At 32.9% G+C, this 20561-nt stretch overlaps 1 protein-coding gene across 1 annotated transcript; it reads right to left on the reverse strand.

Annotated features, from left to right (window-relative positions):
* Positions 1-8485: 8485 nt before the first annotated feature.
* LOC131145534 (cytochrome P450 736A117-like) lies at positions 8486-11365 on the reverse strand. Its single transcript, XM_058094675.1, has 2 exons — positions 10276-11365; positions 8486-9250 (listed from the first exon to the last, which is right to left on the reverse strand). The coding sequence occupies exons 1-2, from the start codon at positions 11200-11202 to the stop codon at positions 8951-8953; spliced, it is 1227 nt and encodes a 408-aa protein (XP_057950658.1). The 5' UTR covers positions 11203-11365; the 3' UTR covers positions 8486-8950.
* Between the last annotated feature and the right edge of the window lie 9196 nt (positions 11366-20561).

Below are 20561 nucleotides of genomic sequence, written 5' to 3' on the forward strand. Positions count from 1 at the left end.
AGATATGGGTTAAGGAGGGCTGATCAAACTAACGGAGTATAGTGGTTTATCCTGGTTGGCCAGCTAGGTTAGATCCCGCCTACAGGCTGCACAACCTTGTCATGAGGGGTTAAATCATGACATACAGTTATCCATCCAAGGAAGTTTTCAGTTATTATTATGTATGTACAATTTTACAGAGACAGAAAATATACTTATATATATTAAAAGTATTATGTATAGAAACCTAAAATACAGATATGTTAAGCAACATGGAAAGGGTGGTGGTTTATATTACTTGTACTGTATTTACAAATTCAGTTATACATGATTATATAGAAACATATTTTCATAGTATTGTAACTCATTTGTCACACACTAGGAATAGCATATTTCGTCTTACTGAGTGTCATCTCATCCCATTAAATTAATATTTTTTAGGTGATCCAATTAGGCTAGCAAATCAGGCTCGTAGATAGAACAGGTTACAGTTCAGGCCTGTCAATAGAGTGAGTATTTTAGGAAGGTTACTCAGTTGAGGGTATTTTGGGAAACAATCATATATATATTTTTTGGGAACATTTTAGCACTCTGGTATTGTATATTTACTTGATTGTGTTTATATGAATTCCGCTTCTCACTATTTAGGTTGATGGTTTGGTTTAATCTAGTAGGTATTAGAGCATTATAAATTTCATGGTATAAAAAAAAAAAACAGAACTAGAAAATAAATAGCAGGTCATTACAGTTTGGTATCAGAGCCTAGGTTTCTAGGTTTTGTAGACTTTAGAATGCAGCACAACAAAATACCAGAGTTTAGGAAATGATTTGAGGTTGTTTTGTGGTCTGGGTACAGGATTACCGTGGTAGTTTCTATGTTTTTCCTAGGGTGACGATTTCAGGAAAACCATAGTAAACTATTGTCGGGTCATGTGTCTAGGTTGCAGAACTGGATATTGAGTCAAGGTCAGGAAAGGTAGTTAATTTTGAATTTGTATAGGATAGGTTTGTGTAGGAGATAAGGTTCTTAAGTGTGTTAATTGTTTCCAGGATGGACCCGAGAAGCAGTGGCATGAATGTTGTAGAGGATAAGCTAAGACCTTCTGGTATAGGTGGAGGAGATACATATGTTGTACTGTGTAGCATCATTTAGCAGGTGATGACTGAGATGGCCAGGAGCTCTGGGGAGCGTAGCTGCTCGATTGAGTAGTTTACGTGGATGAAACGCCTATCCTTTGCTAAAGGAGATGACCCGATTCTAGCTGGGAATTGGGTCCAGGACATCAAAGAGACGTTGCCAATGCTTCCTTGTATGGATGAGCAGAAGGTGGTATTTGCAACATTTAAGCTGATAGGGGAGGCGAAGCGCTAGTGGAGATCAACGCTATTAATAGAGGAGCAGAGCCCGGTTCCAGTACCAATGACATAGGACCGATTCAAGGATCTGTTCTTCGAGCGGTATTTCCCTGCTATCGTTTGGAGCGTGAAGGTAGCAGAATTTATGCACCTGGTACAGGGGCAGATGACCGTATCTTAGTACGCGACTCGATTTATTGAGTTATCGCGTTTTGCTCCACATCTAGTACCTGATGAAGAGAAAAAGGTAAGGAAGTTTGAAGAGGGACTGAGGCAGAACTTGTTTAAGCAGGTGATTGGCTTCAGAGCTCAGACATTTACGAAGGTTGTTGAAAGAGCTACGATCATTAAGAGTTATATTCAAAGGGGTTTAGCAGCTCAGAGCCAGAGGAAGAGGCTTGTGCCTCAGGGTTTCTAGGCTGGCTCCAGTAGGGGCCCATGGAGAGGAGATCGTGATAGGGGAGATCAGAGGCAGATGATAGGACCTCATTGGAATCAGGGTACGCCGATTGTCCTAGTATGTCAGACGTGCGGAAGACGTCTTTTGGGGGAGTTCCGGGTAGGGAAAGATGTATGATATCGTTATGGGAGACCCGGCCACATGGCTCATGCATACTCAGGTCTGCCAAACCAGGTCCCAGCTCCCATGCCCTATCGGGGAGGATATCCAGCGCCTCGTGGAGGTCAGCAAAGGAATGTGGCCCCAGTGAGGGTTTATACGTTGACGCCGGGTGATGCGGAGGCTACTACGGATGTGATGACAGGTACTTTTACTGTTTTATCACATTCCGTTATTATTTTATTTGATTCAAGTGCTACTCATTCCTTTGTCTCTGCATCGTATGTTAAATTATCTGGAAGTAAGACTCAGTTATTAGATAGAGAATTGTCAGTAGCTACACCGTCTGGGTCAATGATGAAGTGTAAAAGGATGCTCAGAGGCTATCCTCTAGAAATTCAAGGGAGACTGCTACCAGCAGATCTGGTTGTGTTTGATATGTGTGGGTTTGATATAATATTGGGAATGGATTGGTTGGCAGTTAATCACGCCAGTATTGATTGCCACCAAAAAGAAGTAGTTTTCAGACCCCCTGGTGAGAAAGAATTTAGATTTACGGGTTCACGTGTATGTGACCCATTGCAGCTAGTATCAGCCATGCAGACAAGCAGATTGCTCCTAGATGGAAGTTAGGGGTTTGTGGCTTTTGTAAAGGAAGCGTCAGAGAATGAAGCAAAGCTTGACAGTACCCCAGTCGTATGAGAATTTCTAGATGTTTTTCTAGAGGAGCTACCTGGGTTGTCTCCCAAACGCGAGGTCGATTTTTCTATAGATTTTCCTCCAGGGATAGCGCCAATCTCTAAGGTTCCCTACCGTATAGCTTCAGCTGAATTGGGAGAATTAAAGAATCAGTTGCAAGATTTGTTGAATAAGGAATTTATACGACCTAGTATATCATCGTGGGGAGCTTTAGTGTTATTCGTAAAGAAGAAGGACAGGACTATAAGGATGTGTATTGATTATAGGGAGATAAACAAGGTTACTATTAAGAACAAGTATACTTTACCCTGTATAGACGACCTGTTTGATCAGCTCCAAGGTACTCAGGTGTATTCCAAGATCAACCTCAGATCAGGTTATCATCAAGTGAAGGTAAAAGTAGAGGACATTGTAAAGACAGCTTTCAAGACCAGGTATAAGCACTACGAATTCCTCGTTATGCTGTTTGGTCTGACAAATGCCCCAGATGTGTTTATGGACTTGATGAATAGATTTTTTCACCAGTATCTAGATCAGTTTGTAGTAGTTTTCATTGACGATATACTGGTGTACTCGAGGAATTTTAAGGATTATGAGGTGCATTTGAGGCAGGTACTGCAGACACTCAGGGAGGAAAAGCTTTATGTCAAGTTTAGCAAGTGTGAGTTCTAGCTTGAACAAGTTACGTTTTTAGGCCTTGTGATCTCAGGGGATGGTGTTTTAGTGGATTCTAGTAAGGTCAACGCGTGGTGAATTGGGTCAGACCAAAGAATGTACAAGAAGTCAGAAGTTTCTTGGGACTAGTAGGTTATTACTGTCGATTTGTGGAGGGATTTTTAGCCTTGTCAGGACCTCTCATGCGTTTGACGAGGAAAAATGTCAAATTCGTTTGGGATGAAGAATGCGAACAGAGTTTTCAGGAACTAAAATAGCGGCTCGTCACTGCACCAGTACTGACGATTCCATCAGGAGGTGATAGGTATGTGATTTATAATGATGCGTCTTTGAAAGGACTTGGTTGTGTACTGATGCAGCATGGTAGGGTGGTGGCGTATACGTCCAAGAAGTTAAAAGAATATGAAAAGAACTACCCTACTCATGATTTGGAATTGGCTGCAGTGGTACACGTGCTTAAGATCTTGAGACATTACTTATATGGTGAGAAATTTGAAATATTTTCCGATCACAAGAACCTAAAGTACTTCTTTACACAAAAAGAGTTGAATATGCGCCGGAGAGGATGATTAGAACTCATCAAGGATTACGACTGCACCATCAGTTACCACCTAAGTAAAGCAAATGTGGTGGCTAATGCTTTAAGCCGTAAATCAAAAGATACAGCACAGCTAGCAGTAGTAGTTTAACACCCAATTCAGATGGACTTAGACAGGTTCGGCATGGAATTAGTAGCAGATGATCCTCAGGTGTTTATGACCAATCTAGTTGTACAGCCTACACTTTATGAAAGGATTAAATCTGCTCAGGGGAATGATCCAAAATTGGCACAAGTGATAGCCAGAATTGGCAGAAGTGATAGCCAGAATACAAGATGGTCAGGGAGAGGAATTCAGCATTTTTGACGATGGGGCTTTGAGATTTCGCACCAGATTGTGTGTGCCTACAAATGGCAGCATTAGAAGGACGATTTTAGAAGAGGCACACAGACCTCTATACACTATTCATCCTGGCAGTATGAAAATGTATAGGGATCTGCGGGAGTATTTCTGATGGAGTGGCATGAAGAGGGAAATAACAGAATTTATATAGCAGTGCTTAATGTGCCAGCAGGTTAAGGCTAAGCACCAGAGGCCGGCTAGTCAGTTGCAGCCACTTTTCATTCCTAAATGGAAGTGGGACCATGTATCCATGGATTTTGTTACTGGGTTACCACCGGCGCCACATGGTCAGAATGTCATTTGGGAAGTGGTTGAGAGGTTGACAAAGACAGCTCACTTTCTACCCATTAAGATTAGCTACTCTATGAACAGGTTAGCAGAAATTTACATATAGGAAATTGTTCGACCCCATAGAGTGTCGGTATCCATAGTCTTGGACCGTGATCCATGTTTTTACATCACGGTTCTGGAGGAGTATGCATGAGGCACTAAGGACTCAGTTAGCATTTAGCACCATTTTCCATCCTCAGACAAATGGTTAGACAGAAAAAAAATATTAAGGTACTTGAGGATTTGTTGCGAGCATGTGTATTGGATTTTGGGGGTAGTTGGACTCAGTATATGTCATTGGTGGAATTTGCCTACAACAACATTTATCAAGCTAGCATAGGCATGGCTCGTTATGAAGCACTTTATGGTAGGAAGTGTCGTTACCTTCTACACTGGAGTGAGTTGGGTGAGATGCGAGTTTGGGCCAAAGATAATTCAGCAGGCGTACGATAAAGTCCGACTCATTCGAGATCGAATCAGTGCAGCATAGAGTCGGCAGAAAAGTTACGCAGATACTCACCATTGGGAACTAGAATTTGAAGTGGGTGATTATGTATTTCTAAAAATAGCATCGCTAAAGGGAGTTATGAGGTTTAGGAAGAAGGGTAAGTTGAGCCCTAGGTTCATTGGCCCATTTGAGATACTTGAGAAGATTGGGTCACTTGCCTATCAGTTGGATTTACCACCGTCTCTATTCAGGATTCACGACGTGTTTCATGTTTCTATGTTAAGAAAATACGTCCCAGATCCTTCCCATATCATCAGTTATGCAGAATTGGAATTCATTGGTGATCTAGCATATGAGGAAGCTCCAGTACAGATCTTAGATAAAAAAGAACAGGAATTGCGCAATAAAAAGATACCACTAGTAAAAGTCCTGTGGAGGAATCACGCGATAGAAGAAGCCTCATGGGAGCTTGAAGATGAGATCAGACGAAAATATCCCCACTTGTTTGGTGAATACAACAATGATGTATAATTAAGGTAATAATAATTTTATTTTGTTTAACAGTGGAATTGTAATGTAGTATATAAGATAGGTAGTATTTTGGTTTTGGAGGAATTTTCTTTTATACTTGTAATCTCCCAGAACTACCCATGTAACCACAGTATTCCTCCACCATAAGTGAGGGCAGGTATAAAATAAGTAGACCATTTTGCCTTTAAAGGATGATGAGGTATATGAACAATAAATTTCGAGGACGAAATTTTATAAGGAGGGGAAAATGTAACGACCTGAATAATAATGGTATTTAAATAATAGAGAGGGAAGGAAATAGAAACATTAACATAAGGAGGCAGCAGACCTCGTTGACGAACGCAGGGGATTCGTCGACGAGGGTATAAGAGGGCCTCGTCGACGAAGACAAGTTTCGTCGACGAGAAGATACCGAGAGAGGATTTTTTTGGAAGTCTGAAACTTGTCAACGAGGGTGTAGGTTCGTCGATGAACTTTCTACAGGACTCGTTGACGAGGTGATGTGTCTCATCGATGAATCTAGCTCTATAAATAGCTGAAACTCGAATCTTTAAGCAGGAAATTCACAAAATCTCTCTCTCTCTCTCTCTCTCTCTCTCTCTCTCTCTCTCTCTCCTCCCTCTACGGTCTCTCCCTCCTCTCTCTTCGATTTTGGCCCCGTTAGTCACCGGATCGACGATTTAAGGCCACCACGACGCTCCTGGGGAAGTTCTCTCCAAGTTTGCTAGAGCGGATAGTCAGTGGGATGAAGTTGGATTTCATCCCAGATTCAGGGTAAGGCCTTTTGTTGAAATTTGGCTTTCCAGTAGTTGTAGGAAATGTTGTAGACATAGAAATAATAATATTTTGTTTTGAGATATATGGTTTTCAGGGTGTTGAGTGAAGAACCCTACGGGTGTAGGACCCATCATAGTAGGGGATTTTTAGCAGGAATCAGGTAAGGTAAATATGTTATGCTAGGCAGTTCTAGAATGATTTTCAGTATGAAATGTATATTTTTACCAGGTTATTATTCACAGCAGAACTTTATACAGTTTATCAAGTATGAATAATATGCTTTAAGTTACTGTGTGGCTTGAGAATATAGATATAATACAGAAACATGTTTTATAGTATTTTTCAGAATTATATTTTACAGAATATACAGACAGTGGATATGTTTTATAGCAATTATAGAATACCATGATTATACAGTTTACAGTACCATATATGACATACAGATTTATAGTTAATTTTAGAAACACAGTTGATATAGATATAGTTTACTACAGCGTCATGGTTAATACAATTATTACAGTATTATGGTAAAACAGATAGTTGTATATAGAGATGTATTATATAGTATCAGACCCTATTGGACCATTACAAATACAGCTTATAGAGCACGGTACCGTTGCTATTTACAGAATAAAGTGCAACCACCTATTTAGATGATACGTGGTAAGTAAGTCGATCGTATAGTGCCCACGTGTGGGCAAGCTCCCCATCAGAATATGGGTTGAGGAGGGCTAATCAGACTGAGGGAGTATAGTGGTTTATCCTGGTCGGCCAGTTAGGTTAGATCCCACCTACGGGCCGCACAACCCTGTCATGAGGGGTTAAATCATGACATACAGTTATCCATCCAGGGAAATTTTCAGTTATTATTATGTATGTACAATTTTATAGAAACAGAAAATATACTTATATATATTAAAAGTATTATGTATAGAAACTTAAAATACAGATATGCTAAGCAACATGGAAAAGGGTGGTGGTTTATATTACTTGTACTGTATTTACATATTTAGTTATACATGATTATATAGAAACAGATTTTCATAGTATTGTAACTCATTTGCTACACACTAGAAATAGCATATTTCGTCTTACTAAGCGTCGTCTCATCCCATTAAATTAATATTTTTCAGGTGATCCAATTAGGCGAGCAGATCAGGCTCGCAGATAGAAGAGGTTACAATTCGGGCCTGTCAGTATAGTGAGTATTTTAGGAAGGTTACTTAGTTGAGGGTATTTTAGAAAACAGTCGTATATGTATATTTTGGAAACATTTTAGCATTCTGATATTGTATATTTACTTGATTGTGTTTATATGAATTTCGCTTCTTGCTACGTAGGTTGATGGTTTGATTTAATTTAGTAGGTATTAGAACATTATAAATTTCATGGTATAAAAAAAAAAAAAAACAGAACTGGAAAATAAATAGCAGGTCGTTACAAGTTCACCTAATTACTATACCTCTGGACAGCATGAAGAGGCCCAATAAAGGTGCCAAAAAGCTGGTTATAAAATAATTAACACCTTTCAAAGAAGGTGATTAAGGTTATGGAACGGTTGTTGGGCATTGAATGTTTAGAATTCTCATGTGGGCCTACTTAGAAAATAAATATATTTTTTTAAACTAATATCCAAAATATTTTAATTCTTTGTAATTTTTTAATTACAAAATATTGTCTTTATTATGGTTGGAAAGAGAAGCACCATTGCATCTTCAAAAGGGGGGGACAAAAATACACATCGCTCCACATTGATTATATGGAGCAAGTACAGTAACAATTGCAGCAGTTTTCTTCTCTGCAGGTCAGAAATGGAATTGAGGCACCATCCTTTGTTATGAGAACTGGATGCTGTAACTGCAAAGAAAGTTATTGCCTAAGGGGCCATCAAGATTAGGTTTCCACCACAGCCAAAAATTCCCAATTTCGTACCAATCTGAATGGACTATATTGAAACACTTAGCATAGGTTGGGATAGATTGTGAGACAAGTTCAAGTTTGGCACTAAAGTCAGATTGAGTGCATAGTTTGGGACTACTGGACTACTGGTGTAATTCAACCACAGAAAAATGAGCGAAAGTTTTTCCTTCCCATGAATAAAAAAATGAATATGTAACTTTCCCTGGTTCTTGAATTCCTTTCTTTTACTTTATCTTCTTATTCTCAGCAAACTCTTAGGCCTGCACACTGTTTATTGGAGCTTCTTATAATCTTCAACTTATTTATAATTCAAATTTTTATAGGCAAATTTTATCTGGTTCATGAAAATTGTGCCCATAAAAGTTTGAAGACTTTCACAGACATTGCATAATTTTTGCATTCACACACTGCAGTCTAAATTATGCCTCAAAACTATAAATACTTCGGTGTAGCGCAAACAACAAGGGGAAATTTACGGTGGGTGGTGATGCCCCTGGATTCAGTCGCATCCAAGACCTCACCAGGTAATGCCCAATCAAACTTGTGCAGAAGACTAGCTAAGACAAGCTCCATAACGGCATTGGCAAATGTAGTTCCTGGACACCCCCTTCTTCCGCCTCCGAATGGGATCAATTGGAATTGGTCATGTCCCATGAAATCCATAGGAGTGTTCAAGAACCTCTCTGGTCTAAATTCCTCTGGTTCTTCCCATAAAATGGGATCCCTGCCAATTGCCTAAGCATTGACTAGTACTTGTGTTTTGGCCATAATGTCATAGCCTTCTATCCTGACATCTTCAGTGGATTCTCTAGGAATCAGTAATGGAGCAGGAGGATGCAGACGCAGTGCCTCCTTTATCACTGCCTTCAAATAGTGCATTCCCTCTAGATCATCCTCATTTATGCTTGGTTTGCTCCCAGCTATCCCTCTTACTTCTTTCTGCACTTCCTCCATGACTTCTTTGCTCCTAAGTAGCTCAGTCATTGCCCATTCCAGAACCGTGTAAGTGGTAGCAGTACCCGCAGCAAACATGTCCTGAAAAAAAGAATGCACCATAGAAATCAAAGCAAGCAACAATGTAACATATGTTGTAACGATGACGCCATTCAACCACCCCCCCCCCCCCTCCAAAAAAAAAACCCTAAAAAAAAGTTAGATCAATGTATGGCATTTCTTATTTGTACATGTCAGCTAATGAAGCTTTTATCTTTTCAATGAAGTTTTCTTGTTAGATTGTTCTTTGACTGACTAGCATATTCTGTTTCCTTGCGCTTGTATGTATATAACAGTTTCAGCAGATGGTTAATCATGAATCCTCATAATAAAAATTAAGGTATTCATGACAATCCCAGTTCACATTGTAGAATAGTCCAGTTTGGGTTCTCGTGTTCTGATGTTTCTTGCTGTCTATTTTGCAGTAGAAGCACCACAATGTGTCTTGCCTTTCTTTGACTGAAAGCACAGAAGGATTATGTGAGGCTGCCTTGCTTATTTTTATTATAGGTATGAAAAAAAATTTTAGGGGAAAAATGCACAGATAGTTACAAAAGTAGAGTAATATTGACTGCTTTTATGTATCATGCTGGATTTACAGGAAATGCAAAATTTGTAGAGACAAGCAATGATGTTACCCTGTGTTTGGTACACAAGAATGAAATGAATTGAGAGTGAAATGAAATGAAAAATTGTATGACAAATTTGTAAACTTATAAAGCACAATTCCATCTCATTCCATTGCATTCTCGTCTACCATACAATTAAGAGTTTAGAGCTGCTTCCTTTTTGTTTGACAAAATGATTCTTTACTCCCCTCTTATCTCAAATAAAAGTTAAATGCCTAGGAAAATCCATCATTTTAGGCGTCAATTAATTATTTCCCATGCTATCATCCATGTGCAGAGTTCAAAATTTTCATGCTTCATATTAAACAAGAGAGATGATAGTTCAAATTCTCCATTGGTCCAAATCACTAAAAGGCTTGATTCTAATTTTCATTGAAAAACCAAAGCAATTTTTGGCCAGAAAGACAAAAGGAAATGGGTCAGCATCAGCAGCCTCACCAGGATAATAGCTTTAATGTTATCTCTAGCCAATGAATCCCCATCTGTGCTATTGTCCTGAATGTCGAGGAGAACATCCACAAGATCCATTTGGTAGTCTTCCCTCCTCCCACCACAATTCCCGTCAGCAACTCCACTTCTATGAGCCATATGATCATCAACTATCAGATCAAAAAAATTATCAAACTCATGAAAGACTCTTTCCACTCTTGCATTAAAACCAGTAATATAGTTCACCCAAGCAAGCCAAGGAAAGAAGTCCTCCACATTGAAACAGCCCAAAAGCTCACCCAACTCCTCCAACAGCCCTTTAAACCTCCTCCCATCCTCCCCTTCACCGTACTTCCTCCCAAAAGCTACCCTGCACATCACAGCGCTCGTTAGCGAAGCAAGCACTTCGCTCAAATTAATCCAGGAAGAAGAGTAGTACGACTTTTCAACTTCATTAAGCACTAGAGCAGTCTCTTCTTCCCGGACAGCTCGAAAGGACTGCACCCTTTTTGTGCTGAAAAGGTGTGTCACACATATGGACCTCATCTGCCTCCAGTACCGATCGTAGCGGCCTAAAACCACGTCCTTGCAGTCATAGACAAGTCTTCTGCCAGTGCTCGTGTGTGGCCTGTTTGAGAAAATGGTGTCATGGGTTTTCATGATCTCCCGGGCTAAGGTCGCGGACGAGACCACAAGAGTGGGCACGGTGCCAAGTTGCAGCAGCATGATCGGGCCATGGTGCTGCGCTAGCGAGCGCAGAGTGCGGTGGGGGTGCAGGCCTAGTTGATGGAGGTTCCCTATGATTGGGAGCTTTGGTGGTGAAGGTGGGAAGCATTTTTTGCTTGGAATTGGGTTGGCACGGGAGAACCATTTGAACACAAAGAATAGGAGGGGGAGGAAGATAAGCAAGGAAGGATTGAAGAACAAGTAGAACATGTTTGAGATTCTCTTTTTTGTTTTGCCTGTCCACTATCCAAACGGTGTCTTCCTTGAACTATATTGAATCTCATATATATATATATATATATATATATATATGGATATGACGTAGATGAATGTATCTGGTCCCCGGTTACACCAGTGTAAGCACGGCTGTTTTGGATGATTCATACCAACCGTTCAACTTGATGGATTTGCTTGCTTTGTTTGCTTTGACAATCAATTGTCAAGGTAGTCGTTGTGAACTAGTTTTTGTTGGATGGAAAATATGTGCACGCAATTTAAATGTGGCTTGATAAATAAGAATAAATACAAGAATTAACGTGGCTTGTGTTAACAAAATAATCATATGTTTACCTCTGTAATATTAAGTAATAACTATTTAGGTCCGTAAATATTTTTATTCAGTATAATTAAGGGTCTATGTTTGTAGATTTTATACAATTTTATTTGTCATTATTATTAAATCCTACAAGTGGGATCTGTTAGGAATTCTGGTATGGGACCGTCGGCAGCAGCACCTCCCCATGCAGCCTATGTTGAAATGAAGACCAATAGCCAGCAGCCCTCCACCTACTCTGCAGATTTTGTTGAAATCTGCAGCCACCACCTTTGAATTTAGCTTCCCCTTGTGTATATATATATGTGAGAGAGCTGTGATGCATTGTGCAATGTAGTGAGGTGTGTTGCAGAGAGAGCTATGTGCTGTGTGTAGAGAGCAGAGAGTTGAAGTGTGATAGAGAGAGAGAGAGTAGAGTTGAGCAGTGTGGCTCCTCCTCGTTGTATTTTTTTTTTTCTCCCAGTTTATAGTGTAGTGGTGTGTGCTCCGTGCACGTAGGTCAGATTCGACCGAACCACGTAAATCCGGTGTTCCAGTGTGGATGTGCTTGAATTTTTCTTTGTGTGTGATTGTTGCTCCAGGTTTATAATTATCCCCAACAAAATCTCACTCGCATAAATAAAATATTGAAATGGCATAGGCATTATATGTTGTATTAATATTAGTTGTTTGAAATTTCGTCTTTTAAACGAAAAAACTCAAAAAGTTTTAGTGGCAAAGCGATTATGGATTCTCATATAAAGCTTGAATTGCGCTTGTTATATTAAAAAAGAAAAAAAATGCTCAAAAATTTTATGTTTGTATGTTTGTGTGGACGAAATAGAGAACAAGGTTCGAGAGTACATTTGTGCATAGAGAATGTTATTGACAAACCATTCTAAGAATGGTTACCACTCTGTGTGTGTGTGTGTATGCCTTAATTAAAAAGAAAGAGAACGAAGAAAAACTCTTATTCCGGTCATTCGGTGAAGATATCACTGTCTAAGAGTCCAAACAATAAGGTTGAAAATACTAAGATGTACTTATTTTGAAAAAGGGTTGGTCTTTGGTAACCTTAGATTTTTGGAAAAAAAAAATGAAGAAGTGAAAAAATATTTTAAAAAAAACAAAAACTATGATTAATTGCAATGATTTCGAAGATGATTTTGAAATCAAGGATCATACCAAGTTAGCATTTACATTTCTCAATTTAAACCAACGATTGAATGGGTGGCATCAACTGATTGATTCGGGAATTAACGTGGATTATGATTGGAGTTCCATGATTAAAATCAAAAATTTAATAATGATAGGTTGAAAAATCTCCCAATTGCGAATGGAAGTTTAAATCTTTGATTGAAGTTGATGAATTAATGATGATGGAGTTGAAAATCACTTGATCGTGATCAAGGTTTTAATGTAGATAAAATTTTAAATCCTTAATTAGAATTGGGGAATTAATGATGGTGGAGTTAAAAATCTCCAAATTATAATCAGAGTTTTAATGGAGATGAAAATTTAAATCCTTGATTGAAATCAAGAAAATAATGAGGATTGAGTTGAAAATCTCCTGATTACTATCAGGGTTTTAATGAGAATAGAAATTTAAATTCTTGATTGAAGTCAGGGAATTAATGATGATTAAGTTGAAAATCTCCTAATTGGAGTTAGGGTTTTAATACGAATATAAATTTAAATCTTTGATTGAAATTAGAAAATTAATGAGGATTAAGTTGAAAATCTCCTAATTGCAATCAGTGTTTGAACGGGATAGAAATTTAAATCCTTGATTGAAATCAAAAAGTTAATGATGATCGAGTTGAAAAAATCTCCTAATTGCAATCAAGGTTTTTATGGGATGAAAATTTAAATCTTTGATTGAAATTAAAAGGTTAATAATGATTTAATTTAATTTTTTTTTCAATTGCAATAAGGGTTTCAATGGAGATGAAGATTAAGATCCTTGATTGAAATAAAGCATTTAAATGTGATGGAGTTGAAAAATCTCTTAATTGCAATCAGGATTTTGATATAATCTATCTTATTATCATTAGTATTATTATTAGTTTATTACTATTATTTTTAAATTCATACTAAATTATAACAACTATCTTAGTTTTAATTACGTTTTTTTTATGTATTTGACTTAAAATCACTTACGCAGAAACAATTTTTAGAAAAAATATTTAAGTTAACAAAATAACAAAAGTGTTAAACTGGAAAAGTATTGAAAGTTATAAATAATATTTAGATACTTTTACTATAAGATGTTATATAATTATTTTTAAACATATTATAAATTAAAATTTTAAATATTTTAAAGTAAAATATTCATTAATAATTATTTTAACTCTTTTAATTAAAATTTAAATATTTTATATTAATAAAAATAATATAATAATATTTAATTTATTGATGACAACAATCTTGTTTTTCATGCATATCTATGATATATTGCTATCACATTAATTACAATTAAAATAATATTATTTATTAAATTTAAAATTTTAGATTATCTAATATTAATTTAAATTAATAGATTGCTCTTGTTCAATCCAAAATCAGATTATATTTCATTTATAATTAATATATCAAAATATATGGTAAAATGATATATAATTATTTTCTAAAACATAATGTATTAATATTTTATAATCAAAAATATAATCAATAATCTTATTAAATTTTTAATTAAAAATTAGATATTTTCTATTAGTTAAAATAATATTTTATTACTTTTAGTTAATAATAATAACCGTGTTATTAATGTGTAATTATAACATATGATTATCATATTAATTTATGTAAAAAATATTATTAATAACAAAATTAAAAATTTTAATTTATTTAAAATTTTAATTAATAATTTATCTAAGAGTTATGCTAAATGTTAATTTAATTTTATATAATAAAAATAAAAATATTTAAATATTAATTAAAATAACAATTAACATGATTATTAATTAATTTTATATTTAAAAATATTTGCATTTTAAATTAAAATATAGTAGAAAATTTAATTAATAATTATGTTACATTTTTAATTAATATTTAAAAATAGTCAAATATTATTTTTTTCATTAACACTAATCTTGTTCTCAATGTATATTTATTACATTTGATTATCATATTAATTTTTGTTATATTATTAATTAAATTAGGTCTTTAGATTTTTTATATTAATTCGAATTAATAGATTGTTCTTATTCCTCATTCCACAATTCAGTTATATTTAATTAATAGTTAATATATTATAATGCATAATAAAATAATATATAATTATCTTATAATATATTTTTAAAATTAGAAAATAGTCAGTAAATTTTCTTATATTTACAAAATTCACTTGCAGTATCCAAAAAATTATCTTAAATTACTTTTCAAAATTTGATTAAATAATTTTTTTAAATGATTATAAAATAAATACTTTTTGGAACAATGTGTATTATACTAGTCAAACACTACTTTTGTGATAAAAGTGTTTTTTTAAAGTAATAAGTACAATAAGCACTTTTTAAACATTGCTCCCAAGCAGAGGCTTATTTTTAAATTCATTAACATCAAAAAATTATTCAAAATATATGCCTCAAATTCAAATTAAATGATGGTAAAAATTAAAAAAAATAAAAAGAAATTAAAAAAGGAGGTTGTCCTCCTGTCCTTATTGAGTAGCCGAAGCTTTAGAAATGCCTCTTAATGTGTAAAAAATTATTCAAAATAAATATTTACTAAATTAAAAATAAATTAGTAAAAAAAAAGAAACTCAGTGTACAAAACTCCCACGTATGCGGGGTCTGGGAAAGAAACGGACCACAATGGGCCTATAATACGCAGTCTTACCTTGTATTTTTGCAAAAGACTATTTCCATGCCCCCGACCCGTGATCTCTAGGCCACACGGCAACAACTTTACCGTTGTGCCTAAACAAATTAAAAACAAATTAGTGTTTGTAAAAATTTATCAAACTAAAATGGAAAAAAAATAGTTTTTAAACAATATGCACATGTCTTTGTATATTTCCTTTTTTTTCAGGTAAATATATATATTTATGTAGGTCATTGTTATATGAAAAAAAATGGCAATTATAGTGATTCGGTGTCGATGAAATGGCTCAGTTAATTAATGTTGATCTACAAATTGTAGGATTTTTTTTACAATTTTTGAACCTTAAAATTAAGTAATTTTTGTTGATACGAGCTTCTTTGGGCACTTTTGATACCAAAATAATGGCTCATACCATTTTTTATTCTCTATTTAAAGACCAAAATATTATATAATTATAGAATTGTAAATTCTAAAACCCAAACATTAATGTATGACAATAAAAACTTTGAATTTATCAACTAAGTAACCCACTTATTGCAAATACATATCAAAATACTACCTTTAATAAAAATTAAAAGTGTTTTGTACAAAATATAAACCAAATTAAATGAAATAAGTAAATATAAAAATATAAGACACTAAAATCAAAAGAAAGAAGGGAAGAGAAATGCAAACTCTTTTTACAGTTGTTTGACAACCAACCTACCAACCGTTCACTTTCTAAAGGCAAACCACTTTGAAATTCCAGTATTTCTCTTATTTTAATGGAGACAAAGTATCAACATTGAATCCCAGTTTGAGGTGTCTGTCGACGAATGGAACGTTGCATGGTGATTTTCCCAAACAAGAAAGTCAAAAAGATTGACAAAAACTCTAAGAAGATACAAATGATTGAAAAAATAGAGTTGTCATCTTCATTATTTTTTTTAAAGAAAATAAAGGAAAAAAATTCTAAAAAGTCTACGACATAGAAAACAAGGTTTGAGAGTACATTTGTGCATAGAGAATGTTATTGACCAACCATTCTAAGAATGGTTACCATTGTGTGTGTGTGTGTGTGTGTGTGTGTGTGTGCGCGCGCGCCTTAATTAAAAAGAAAGAGAAGGAAGAAAAACTCTCATTCCGGTCATCCGGTGAAGACATCACTCTTTATGAGTCCAAGCAATAAGGTTGAAAATACTAACATATACTTATTTTGAAAAAGGGTTGGTCTTGGGTAACCTTAGATTTTTGGAAAAAAAAAAATGAAGAAGCGAAAAAAGATTTAAAAAAAAAAAACAAAAACAAAAACTATGATTAATTGCAATGAATTCGAAGATGATTTCGAAATCAAGGATCATACCAAGTTAGCATTTACATTTCTCAATTTAAACCAAGGATAGAATGGGTGGCATGAATTGATTGATTTGGGAATTAATGGAGATTATGATTGGAGTTCCATGATTAAAATCAAAAATTTAATAATGATAGGTTGAAAAATCTCCCAATTGCAAATGGAAGTTTAAATCTTTGATTGAAGTCAATGAATTAATAATGATGGAGTTGAAAATCGCTTGATCGTGATCAAGGTTTTAATGTAGATAAAATTTTAAATCCTTAATTGGAATTGGGGAATTAATGATGGTAGAGCTAAAAATCTCCAAATTATAATCAGAATTTTATTGGAGATGAAAACTTAAATCCTTGATTGAAATCAGGAAAATAATGAGGATTGAGTTGAAAATCTCCTAATTACTATCAAGGTTTATATGAAAATAGAAATTTAAATCCTTGATTGAAGTCAGGGAATTAATGATGATTCGGTTGAAAATCTCTTAATTGGAGTTAGGGTTTTATTAGGAATATAAATTTAAATCTTTGATTGAAATTAGAAAATTAATGAGGATTAAGTTGAAAATCTCCTAATTGCAATCAGCGTTTGAATGGGATAGAAATTTAAATCCTTGATTGAAATCAAGAAGTTAATGATGATTGAGTTGAAAAAATCTCCTAATTGCAATCAGGGTCTTTATGAGATGAAAATTTAAATCTTTGATTAAAATTAAAAAGTTAATAATGATTTAATTTAATTTTTTTTCAATTGCAATAAGGGTTTCAATGGAAATGAAGATTAAGATCCTTGATTGAAATAAAGCATTTAAATGTGATGGAATTGAAAAATCTCTTAATTGAAATTAGGATTTTGATAGAATCTATCTTATTATCATTAGTATTATTATTAGTTTATTACTATTATTAATAAATTCATACTAAATTATAATTACGTTTTTTTATGTATTTGACTTAGAATCACTTGCGCAGAAACAATTTTTAGAAAAAAATTTTAAGTTAACAAATACTGACAAAAGTCTTAAACTGGAAAAGTATTGAAAGTTATAAATAATATTTTATTGTATTTAAAATAAATAATATTTAGATACTTTTAATATAAGATGTTATATAATTATTTTTAAACATATTATAAGTTAAAAGTTTAAATATTTTTAAGTAAAATATTCATTAATAATTATTTTAACTATTTTAATTAAAATTTAAATATTTTTATTTAATAAAAATAATATAATAATATTAATTTTATTGATGACAACAATCTTGTTTTTCATGCATATCTATAATATATTACTATCATATTAATTACAATTAAAATAATATTATTTATTAAATTTAAATTTTTAGATTATCTAATATTAATTTAAATTAATAGATAGGTCTTGTTCAATCCAAAATCAGATTATATTTCATTAATAATTTATATATCATAATACATAGTAAAATGATATATAATTATTTTCTAAAACATAATGTATTAATATTTTATAATAAAAAATATAATCAACAATCTTATTAAATTTTTAATTAAAAATTAGATATTCTCTATTAGTTAAAATAATATTTTATTACTTTTAGTTAATAATAACCGTGTTATTAATATGTACTTATAACATATGATTATCATATTAATTTATGTAAAAAATATTATTAAGAATAAAATTAAAAATTTAAATTTATTTAAAATTTTAATTAATAATTTATCTAGGAGTTATGTTAATTGTTAATTTAATTTTGTAGAATAAAAATAAAAATATTTAAATATTAATTAAAATAACAATTAACATAATTAATAATTAATTTTTAAAAAAAAATATTTGCATTTTAAATTAAAATATAGTAGAAAATTTAATTAATAATTGTGTTAAATTTTTAATTAATATTTAAATATTTTTATTATATAAAAATAGTCAAATATTATTTTTTTTATTAACAATAATCTTATTCTCAATGTATATTTATTACATTTGATTATCATATTAATTTATGTTATATTATTAATTAAATTAGGTCTTTAGGTTTTTTATATTAATTCGAATTAATAGATTGTTATTCTTCCTCATTCCACAATTCAGCTATATTTAATTAATAGTTAATATATTATAATGCATAATAAAATAATATATAATTATCTTCTAATATATTTTTAAAATTAGAAAATAGTCACTAAATTTTCTTATATTTACAAAATTCACATGTAGTATCCAAAAAATTATCTTAAATTACTTTTCAAATTTGATTAAATAATTTCTTTAAATGATTATAAAATAAATACTTTTTGGAACAACTGTGTATTATACAAGTCAAACACTACTTTTCTGATAAAAGTGTTTTTTTTAAGTAATAAGTACAATAAGCACTTTTTAAAAATTGCTCCCAAGCAGAGGCTTATTTTTAAATTCATCAAAATCAAAAAATTATTCAAAATATATGCCTCAAATTCAAATTAAATGATGGTAAAATATAAAAATAAATAAAAAGAAATTAAAAAAGGAAGTTGTCCTCCTGTCCTTATTGTGGAGTGGCCAAAGCTTTAGAAATGCCTCTCAATGTGTAAAAAATCATTCAAAATAAATATTTACCAAATTAAAAATAAATTAGTAAAAAAAAAGTAGCTCGGTGCACAAAGCTCCCATGTATGCGGGGTATGGGAAAAAGGCGGACCACAATTCGCCTATAATACGCAGTCTTACCTTGTATTTTTGCAAAAGACTATTTCCACGCCTCAAACCTGTAACCTCTAGGTCACACGGCGGCAATCTTACCGTTGTGCCTAAACAAATTAAAAACAAATTAGTGTTTGTAAAAATTTATCAAACTAAAATGGAAAAAAAAATAGTTTTTAAACAATATGCACATGTCTTTGTATATTTCCTTTTTTTTCACATAAACAATGTTGACCTACAAATTGTAGGATTTTTTTTACAATTTTTGAACCTTAAAATTAAGTAATTTTTGTTGATATGAGCTTCTTTGGGCACTTTTGATACCAAAATAATGACTCATACCATTTTTTATTCTCTATTTAAATACCAAAATATTATATAATTATAGAATTGTAATTCTAAAACCCAAACATTAATGTATGACAATAAAAACTTTGAATTTATCAACTAAGTAACCCACTTATTGCAAATACATATCAAAATACTACTTTTAATAAAAATTAAAAGTGTTTTGTAAAAAATTTAAACCTAATTAAATGAAATAAGTAAATATAAAAATACAAAACACTAAAATCAAAAGAAAGAAAGGGAAGAAAAATGCAAACTCTTTTTTTAGTTGTTTGACAACGAACCTACGTTCATTTTCTAAAGCCAAACCACCTTGAGATTCCAGTATTTCTCTTATTTTAACAGAGACCAAGTATCAACATTGAATCCCAGTTCGAGGCGTCTGTCGACGAATGGAACATTGCATGGTGATTTTCTCAAACAAGAAAGTCAAAAAGATGGACAAAAACTCTAAGAAGACACAAAATATTGAAAAAGTTGAGTTGTCATCCTCATTGTTTTTTTTTAAAGAAAATAAAGGAAAAAAATTATAAAAAGTCTACGACATAGAGAACAAGGTTCGAGAGTATACTTGTGCATAGAGAATGTTATTGACCAACCATTCTAAGAATGGTTACCATTGTATGTGTGTGTGTGTGTGTGTGTATGCCTTAATTAAAAAGAAAGAGAAGGAAGAAAAACTCTCATTCCGGTCATCAGGGTTTTTATAGGATGAAAATTTAAATCTTTGATTGAAATTTAAAAGTTAATAATGATTTAATTTAATTTTTTTTTTCAATTGCAATAAGGGTTTCAATTGTTGACCTTATAAGTTATACTCGGTTTTGATAATGACAAATATTCTAGTATTTGATAGCTTTCAAGTTTGT

Source organism: Malania oleifera, chromosome 13, assembly GCF_029873635.1.
Source record: "Malania oleifera isolate guangnan ecotype guangnan chromosome 13, ASM2987363v1, whole genome shotgun sequence".
Classification (NCBI taxonomy): domain Eukaryota; kingdom Viridiplantae; phylum Streptophyta; class Magnoliopsida; order Santalales; family Ximeniaceae; genus Malania; species Malania oleifera.

What these genes read in the sequence shown, in the direction of transcription:
- LOC131145534 (XM_058094675.1), bottom strand. Translation starts at nt 11,202, where the DNA reads ATGTTCTACTTGTTCTTCAATCCTTCCTTGCTTATCTTCCTCCCCCTC. An exon ending in ACATTAAAGCTATTATCCTG is followed by an intron (nt 9,251 to 10,275) that starts GTGAGGCTGCTG and finishes TCTTTTTTTCAG; the next exon opens with GACATGTTTGCTGCGGGTAC.